The 9,422-nt window shown below is 48.8% G+C and overlaps 1 protein-coding gene and 1 non-coding gene across 2 annotated transcripts; one reads left to right on the top strand and one right to left on the bottom strand.

The window, feature by feature from the left end:
• The first annotated feature begins 1,117 nt into the window (after positions 1-1,117).
• LOC125943696 (uncharacterized) lies at positions 1,118-5,599 on the top strand. The gene is made up of 2 exons (XM_049663162.1): positions 1,118-1,372; positions 5,162-5,599. Exons 1-2 carry the CDS (start codon positions 1,214-1,216, stop codon positions 5,597-5,599), a joined length of 597 nt encoding a protein of 198 aa, XP_049519119.1. The 5' UTR covers positions 1,118-1,213.
• Trnas-uga (transfer RNA serine (anticodon UGA)) lies at positions 1,961-2,035 on the bottom strand. Its single transcript has one exon. It is a non-coding gene; the product is annotated as a tRNA-Ser (tRNA).
• Positions 5,600-9,422: the final 3,823 nt, after the last annotated feature.

The raw sequence follows: 9,422 nt of genomic DNA, 5'->3' as shown, positions 1-9,422 counted from the left end.
GCAAGCCGTGAAGTGGGCAAGAAGTGGTTTGTGCCACGGTGAAAATCTGGCTACAAGACCTGCACTGAAAAAGTGTAGCTTTTTGCTGCACCACGCGAAGCGGACCGCCTGAAGATATGGCGCCATGCGATTCCGCGCAAGGAAGGAGAATCACTTCGAGCCGAGGTACGTGACGAAGACGTGGGAAGCAGTCTACAAATTACACGTTCTTGTGAGTGCACCACGAAAGGCGGCTCTGACAAAAGACGCCGTGCCGACGAAGTTTCCCGACTGCCCTGCTCACTTGACAAAGACAGAAAAAAAGAAAGGCGCCTACGGAAAGTTCGCACCCTCCTGCCACCAAACGTAGCCGTGTCAGACTGGAAAATTCTCGCCATGTGCGAGAGCTACACTTGTAACATTGACAATATTTGGGCTTTTACGTCCTAAACCATGATAAGATTATCTTCGACAATCTGCTGTTCTTTAACGTGCACTAACATAGTACAGTACACGGACCTCTAGCATTTCGCCTCCATCGAAATGCGACCGTCACGGCCGGGATCGAACCGGAGACCTTCGGTCAGCAGCCGAGCACCGTAACCACTGTGCGGACTGGCTACGCTCGCAGGACTCCACACATCCAAATGGGCGTGTTCCTTAAAGGACCAAGTCGTTATGCTGTCTCTGGGCGACTATGTAAGAAACGGACAGTGAAAAATATCACTCGGATCCGAACAGAGAAGAATCGGAAACACATACCCACCACAGTCTACCCTTCTCGCGGTGCCAAACCAGGATGTTTTTTCATGCCCTAAAAAGTCGTCGGTGCCTCAAACTTAGCTGCTGGCGCTTCGCTAAAATTCATTGCTTTATATGCGATCAGCTAGCGTTAACAAAGGTTGTATTCATCACACACCGTTTTAGGCGTAATCAACAACCAATAATTGCTTCGAATGTTGGAGACGGGAATCGACACTACGTTTTACTGCTGTAAAACAACGGCTTGTGACGTAGCCATAACGCTGTGCAAGGCCATGCACACGCTCAAGTGCAGCAACATACGCCCCCTTACTCGGGGCTATATAATCTACGGCTTTCTGGAATAAACGTTCTTTCCCACACCCGCCTCGAGCGTGCTACATGGTGGCAGCGGCAGTCATGACCGGCAGCAGCGAGGCAAGCGGATAGCAGGCCATCCCGGACCGTTTCCAGCTTCAAAGGACTGCCAGACATGGAACCAGCGCCTTCCCTCCAGGCCCCGGTCACCACGCTACTGCCGCACCCAAGGTCCTTGGACACCACAGGCGACGTTTGGCAGAGCTGGAGAACATGGAGGCAAGAATTCGACCTCTACGCCACGGCTACCTACCTCAGTCAACAGCCAAAAGAGGTACAAGCTGCTACTTTTATTATGGTCATAGGAGAGGACGCGCGCAGGACTTGCAACACTTTTGTCTTCAATGAAGGGGAAGATAAGTCAGACATTCAAGTCCTCAAACAGAAATTCGAGTCCTTCTACAAACCATCGTTGAACCTAGCTTATCATGAATTCCGTTTCGGCTCGTGTGACCAGAAGGAAGGAGAAAGCTTTAACGAATGGCTAACCGAGCTACGAATATTGGCGAAGAGTTGCGAGTTCGCTGAAATGGAAGAGCGCATGCTGAGGAGCAGAATTATTCTTGGCATAAAGGATAAAAAGCTGCAAGAAAAGCTCATTTCAGATAACCCTTCTTTTGCCAAGACTGTAGAAATCTGCCGCGCTCGCGAACAAGGGAAAGAACAGTGCGAGCAAATACAAACAGGCAACAAAATCCATGAGGAAATTTGCACATGTTTGATGTTATAGTTCAGCGGAAATCCGCTAGGTGGAGATAAGTAATTAAAGGGAAACTGAGACATCCACCCAAATGTAGCAATTTGCTACAATGGAAACCCAACCGGGTTCCTCGAAAGAAAGCTTCGCAGCTGAAGAAAAATTCGTCCTGGTCCGGGACTCGAACCCGGGACCACCGCCTTTCAGGGGCAGCCGCTCTACCATCTGAGCTAACCAGGCGGCTAGCAGAGGGCAGTTTCCCTTTAAAGTTTCCCTTTAATTACTTATCTCCACCTAGCGGATTTCCGCTGAACTATAATATCAAACACTTGCCTTTGCTTCGAGTTGTCGACAAATTCGACTTCGCCCTGCCATCTGCTAGCCGCCTGGTTAGCTCAGATGGTAGAGCGGCTGCCCCGGAAAGACGGTGGTCCCGGGTTCGAGTCTCGGACCAGGACGAATTTTTCTTCAGCTGCGAAGCTTTCTTTCGAGGAACCCGGTTGGGTTTCCATTGTAGCAAATTGCTACATTTGGGTGGATGTCTCAGTTTCCCTTTAAGGAAAGTTGCACAGCTGCCGAACTTCGACGCTGTGGAAAGTGTGGCAGAAATCATGAGGCTAGCAATTGCCCAGCTAAAGGACGCATCTGTAAGAAGTGTGGTAAGCGAAATCACTTCGCTATAGCTTGCCGAACCAAAAGCGAAAAGCCCCGCAAAGCCAAACAGCACGTCGCAGCGGTAGACGCCCAAGAGGGAAGCTTTTGGATTGAAGCTTTATCTAGGAGCGACCAGAAAGACGAGCGCTGGTCAGCAACTGTAAAGATAGAAGGAACTCCCGTTCTTTGCAAGCTGGACACAGGCGCGAATTGCTCTGTGATGGCACGAAGCAAGCTGCAACAGATAACAAACAAGACGAGCGCTGTGACGTCATCCTAAACACCTTTTTTGGTCATCAAAAGGCACCTACAGGGCGCATCCGCCTTCGCGTTAGCGGACCTGATGCATTATTTGAAACCGACTTTTTTGTTGTGGAAGAGGACGTTCCATTAACATTAAGCGGATCAGTCACCGAGAAACTGGGTCTTCTACTCAGGCTAGTGTCAGTGGAACAGCGAGAGCTCTATGAAGCCGCGAAAAATTATGCAGATGTTTTCGGACTCTGCAACTTGAAAGGTATCGTCTACCATATGAAGCATAAACCTGGTTCGCAAGGAGTCGTTAGACCGGCAAGGCGAATTCCACTAGCACTTAAAGACAAGGCTAAGAGGGAACTAGATCGCATGGAAGCCGAGCGGGTGGTACAGAAAGTGACTGAGCCGACAAAATGGGCGAGCTACATGGTCGTGGTGACAAAAAAAATGACAAAGTGCGCATTTGTCTCGACCCGACTGAATTGAACAAAGCGCTTCTAAGGGAACACTACCCTATGCCAACTCTAGAAGACATTGCTCCTTCTCTAGCGGGAGCTCAGTATTTCTCGACACTAGACGCTGCTTCGGGCTTCTGGCAGATTAGGCTTGACGAAGAAAGCTCTAAAGTTTGCACAATGAGCACCCCCTTTGGCCGGTACAGATTCCTGCGTATGCCGTTCGGAATAGCGTCGGCGCCAGAAATTTCCCAGCGAGCAATGCACAAAGTAATGGAAGGTCTCGAGGGAACTTCCGTTGTGATGGATGATATTCTCGTGTGGGGCAGGTCAAAGGAAGAGCACGACCGTAACCTTGTCAACGTGCTAAACCGATGCCGAGAGTACAACTTGAAGTTGAACCATGCAAAATGTCATTTTTTGCAAAAATCTGTCAAGTACCTTGGTCATGTTCTCACGCCTGAGGGACTCAGCCTCGATCAAAAACGGGTCACAGACATAATTCAAGTTCCACCTCCAGGCAACAAGACGGAACTGCAAGCGTTCCTAGGTATGGTCACCTTTCTCTCCCGTTTCATTCCACATATGTCTGAAACCACAGCTTCACTCCGCGAACTTCTGAAGAAGGACGCAGCATGGGTCTGGGAAGACGGACACCAGGCTAGTTTCGAAGCTCTTCGTGAAGCTTTAGCAAAAGCACCCGTTCTCCCATACTACCAGAAGAACAAGCCCATCACGCTTTCGGTAGATGCCAGCCAGAACGGGATCGGTGCAGTTATAATGCAAAACGGTCACCCACTAGCATACTCGTCGCGCTCTCTCTCTCGAAAACGCAACAGAGATACGCGCAGATAGAAAAAGAAATGCTAGCGATCGTACATGGTTGTGAAAAGTTTCAGGACTACCTGTTTGGGCAGCCTGAGGTCACAGTGGAGTCTGATCACAAACCACTTGAGATGATTTTTTAAAAAACCTTTGTGCCAATGCCCACTTCGACTTCAGCGCATGCGCCTCAATCTGCAGAAATATCGCCTAACAGTGAAATATACGCCGGGAAAAAGAGCTTTTTATTGCCGACGCATTATCGCGCTTCCCAAGTCCCACAATTTTGCTTGAATACGGCGAGCATTTTTATGTTAATTCAATCGCCTATCTTCCAGTTTCAGACAAACGCCTGAACCAAGTTTTGCAAGAAACTGATAAAGACCCGACGATGCGTCAACTTCGTGAGTACGCAAGCACAAGCTGGCCCGAGAGCAAGGATGGCATCACTCCGGAGTTGCGCAGCTACTGGAACTTTCGTGACGAACAACACACGGAAAATGGCATGGTGCTTCGCAGCAACAGGCTTGTTATCCCTCCAAAGATGCGTGGTGACATTCTTTCTTCTCTGCATGCTGCGCACGTGGGAGGAGAACAAGTGAAAGCACGTGCTCGTTTCTGTCTTTTTTGGCCCAGCATGAACAGTGACATAGAAGAAACAGTGCGACGCTGTCAATTGTGCGAGCGGCATAAACCTAAAAATGCCAGAATGCACAGCCATCACACAGCCATTGGCGTATCAGGCACAGCCATGATACGCCAAGTTTACCGTGGGAAGTCATTGGTGCAGACCTTTGCTACCATAACGGAAATGAGTACTTGGTCATTGTCGACATTTACTCTTTTTTTCTTTGAAATCGTGGCTGTTCAGTCTTCATCAGCGAGCAAAGTGATATCTGCCTTCACGAATATCTTTGCTACGCATGGTTTCCCAAGCCGACTCGTCACAGACAATGGGCCGCCGTTCAGCAGTCAACAGTTTCAAGACTTCATTAGTAAGATTGGGTCAAACCATGTTCGATCAAGTCCGTACCATCCTCGCTCGAATGGCATGGCCGAGGGAGCAGTGCAGGAGGCTAAAAAACTCCTAAAGTATCGCTTTGGCTCTGTTGAATTCTGTGCCGCCTTGTTAGAGTGGCGGAACTCTCCGCGTGACGATTGTTTAAAGTCCCCTTCGCAGCGGCTCATGGGACGGCTGACCAGGACCCTTCTACCGGTTCCGGCTACTCACCTGCAGCCTCGGACGGTACAACCAAAGGACGTCCAGCAGCGACTGCTAGACATCCGTCGGAAGCAACGGACCTACTACAACAGGGGTACCAAGCCTCTACCTGAGCTACCACTGGGTGCCAGGGTCACTGTGTATAACGTGCCCTCGGGAACATGGTCGCCCGCTACAATAATCCAAAGAGGTGACAGCCCGCGCTCCTACATATTTAAAGGCGAAGATGGACGACAGTTCCAGCGGACGAGAGAACATCTCGGGCCATCCTACACACCCAGCGGGCAAGATGCAGTGGCACCTGTCCCTCAAGTCGCCGGGACGCCTGAGTCTCCTACGCAACAACCGGTCCGAAGAAGCCATCGAACGTGTCGTCCGCCAACCAAGATACCCTAAGCCAGAACTTTATTAAACTTCGTCCACTGGCTCAATAAACAAAAAAGGGAGATGTGACGTAGCGATAACGCTGTGCAAGGCCATGCACACGCTCAAGTGCAGCAACATACGCCCCCTTGCTCGGGGCTATATAATCTACGGCTTTCTGGAATGAACGTTCTTTCCCACACCCGAACCCGTCTCGAGCGTGCTACACGGCTATTACGTTATTTCTGTCGAACTAGGTAAATATTCCTTCAACAAAGAGAACTTCTGTCGTATTTCAACGCGACTTCACTGTCATACGTTTAAATGCATGATTTCACATGTCCGAATGCGAAGGCATCCTCCTATCGCAAACCTTTGAGGTGGTGAATTGAACATATTCAACACATATCTATGACTGTATCGTCAAAATCACGTATTTGTTCGCCAGTTTTTATCTTTTTGTGCTCGTTATAGCGTGAACGCTGAGTTTTTTATTTATTTCATGCGGAATTCGCGGCCCCGAAGCGACCACGCATGTTACCTCGCATCTGCCATGGGTACTCTGGCGTCATCTCGGGCCCTCTGCACAAAACGTGGACCGAAGTTCCCCCTTTCCGGAGGCGCCGTTGGTCCACCTAAAATCTCCCGGGAACTTCAGTGTGGCAGGTGAAAATAAATAAAGAAAGCCATGTGTTTCAGTCGTATAACACTCTATTCGTTTATTTATTTACAATACCCTCAGGGCCCAATTAGAGAAGGGAGTTGGTTTTGATTGCAAAAAAATTGAACATAAACAACAGTAAATATACATATTATTCCAAATATACAAAGGCTATAAATAAAAAAGGTTAATTACAAGTAAATTAGGGGTTTTACGTGCCAAAACCACGATCTTTTATGAGGCATGCCGTAGTGGGGGGCTCCCGAATAATTTGGACCACCTGGGGTTCTTTAATGTGCACCTATATGCAAGTACACGGGTGTTTCCGAATTTCGCCCCTATCGAAGTGCGGCCGCTATTCGTCCCCGTATTTCTTCTCGCGCTGTGTATTACCAGTGACACCTATTAATCCGTTCGATCAACGTCTCTCGAAGGTTTCGCTCTTTAGGAAACACAGAATCCGAAGTCTTTGTCCCTTGTGCTGTTGTAGAACCCAGGAACGCAGCAGGTGTATCCTCTCATCGCACGATAGCTCCACACGAACCATAAAAATTGCCAAAAATTGTGCGGAAACATGCCGCACAGGCACTCCGGGCGGCAGGAGCGGCCGGATGACTAGAAGCACCAGCATGCACCGCGGCAGCGGTGGCGTCGTGAAACTGGTAGGTCTATTCGGCCGCTGGGCTCTGTGGGAGTACAGTGGCTAGAATAGGGGAAGTGTGATTACCGCCCGGAGGCTCCTATGGCAACCGCCGTCGCCGCCTTGTGATGCATCCGCCGGGGGGCGCTCGCACTCGTTTATACGTCGAGCTGAGCGCCCGATACGCGAGGTTCTCTCGCTTTTTGTTGGAAGTTCTTATGCGGAGTGATGTTTCGTGCGGTGCTGACAAGTGCTCAGGGATGAGCCGCCGTCAAAGTCACTGTTTTGTGCTTGGCATGACTGAATGGTTACAAATCGTGCAAAACGAAGAGCGAGCATCCACAAGAGATAGAAAAAAAAGCGCTTGAAACTTCGCAGGGACAATCATGAGAACCATGAAAGGGATTGTGCATTGTGTTCAGTTACACCCCTTCATGTTAAATATTAAGTACAGTGGCTATAGTAGTTTTAAGTGTGTTAATCGACTTAGTGTGTATGCTTTCCTTGCTTTACAAGAATGTTGCTTAAAATATTTTATTCTTGGTTCTTCACTCATGTGTTCTCTCGGTTGTGCACACTTGTTATTGGTTCTCTTTTGTGTATGCGCTGCGTCGAAACCGGTATTTCTACATTTGCTTCATGCGCATTACCATTACATGAGGGCTGGAGTAATTTTGTCTGTATTGTTGATGCCCCATGCGGCTGCTTTGCAATGGAAGAGGCGAGAACCTATTAACTTGAGCACTTAATTTTTGTCCCTGGTCGCGGGATCGAATCCCGGCCACGGCGGCTGCATTTCGATGGGGGCGACATGCGACCCGTGTACTTAGATTTAGGTGCACGTTAAAGAACCCCAGGTGGTCCAAATTTCCGGAGTCCCCCACTACGGCGTGTCTCATAATCAGATCGGGGGTTTGGCACGTAAAACCCCATAATTTATTATTTTTGTTCCTGTGTTATCCCCATTGAAACTGGGCAAGCAAAGGAAAGAAGAATTCTATATGTTCTCATTATTATATTAAATGCACCGTCAGCCTTTTTCGGTGTTCTCGTCAAATGTGTTCTGTTTGTTCATATGTTCCTTTAACCGAACCTATTTTTTTTATTCTAGTCAAGTATATGGTGTTCTGTTTGTTCGAAACGCATTAAAATTAAAAGTTTGTGATGAGCGACGAGCTCGAAACTATAATTATGTTTCATCGTAACAGTTATTGAAGCGACACTTTACAGTGCACGGCAACACAGTGATTGATAAAAATTACCAATAATTGCACCATAATTCACTTATAACATCCCGGTTTCCAAGAAATCGCGCGAACGTGAAAATATTGAGCGAGCCAAGGCAAATTTCTATGTAACATAATCATCGGTGCATTCCAATTAAGGGCACTTACATATATTAAGTGAAACCCAATTGCATCTTTCTTTAACGAACAATTCAGGGACGAAACTCATATTTGCAAGCAATGACAGTTGTGTTCTTTCAAGCGTGCGTAATTAGCGCATAAAATAAGACCGCAATGAAACAAAACTCGAGGCGCGTCTACGCGGCCTCCGAGGCCAAGACGGCCAAGATCTCGCGAGCAAAAAACGTGTTATACGCGAATTTATAGGGCGCATATGACGCTATTATGCTGCTGCGATCTTCGCGAACACGAGCGGCTGAGCAAGATGTACCATTCGAGGTAAAGAAAAGGCAATTCGCATCGCGAATCGGGGCGCTTATCCGGCTAGTCGATCGTCAGGCCTGGTCGGGCGACGTGATGATGATGATGATGATTTATTGGCATCCCCTTTGAAACGGGGCGGCGACAAATAGTCACCTAGCCTGCTTGATTTAATCAGGTATACTATACATGTTCTTTATCTTGCATTTTTGTATACCTATCATTATTTTTCTTTTTCAAAAATTTACCTTGTACCGCTGCCTATGATTTTAAGAGATCAGGTCGCACGTGAATGCAAGCGTGAGCGCCGCCTTGCGGCTGCATCTGAAACGCTCACGCGAGCGGCGGGGCCTTCGTCACACTTCCCCTATTCTAGCCACTGTAGTGGGAGTGTCTGCTCTTGTTGAATCCGCCTTTTGCATGTCCCGAGTGCGCATGCGCTGTACCCTAGCGGCGAGCGCCGAAAACGTTTTGTACGGCGTCGGTGGTTCGTGCAGCTGACGACGCACGAGTATGCAGCATAGCCGTCGAGGACGCGAACTCTATATTGTCGGTGCTGTGCCGTTCGACGACGCGGTATTTGCGCTGTGTTTCGGTAGAAACTTCAGCTGTTCACAGGGATATTCGGTTAACGTCCGGTACATCACAATGTATGCCGACACGACACCGATGACGGTCAGAAGTCGACCTCACGCCGGCGCCAACGCTCGGCCGGCTGTAGCTGTGATACTGTGCCAGTGGGTGACCTATATTGACATACAAGTATGACGACGAAGCGACCGACGACGCGACTGACGACAGCGAGTAATCGTAGTGTGATAAGCTTTCGTGCCGAAGACGCTGACAAAACCAGTGTGTTGATCGCCGTGCGAGCGGCCGCCGAGTGAG

This window comes from Dermacentor silvarum, chromosome 2, assembly GCF_013339745.2.
Source record: "Dermacentor silvarum isolate Dsil-2018 chromosome 2, BIME_Dsil_1.4, whole genome shotgun sequence".
Classification (NCBI taxonomy): domain Eukaryota; kingdom Metazoa; phylum Arthropoda; class Arachnida; order Ixodida; family Ixodidae; genus Dermacentor; species Dermacentor silvarum.
This window is presented reverse-complemented; position numbering and strand designations above follow the sequence as displayed.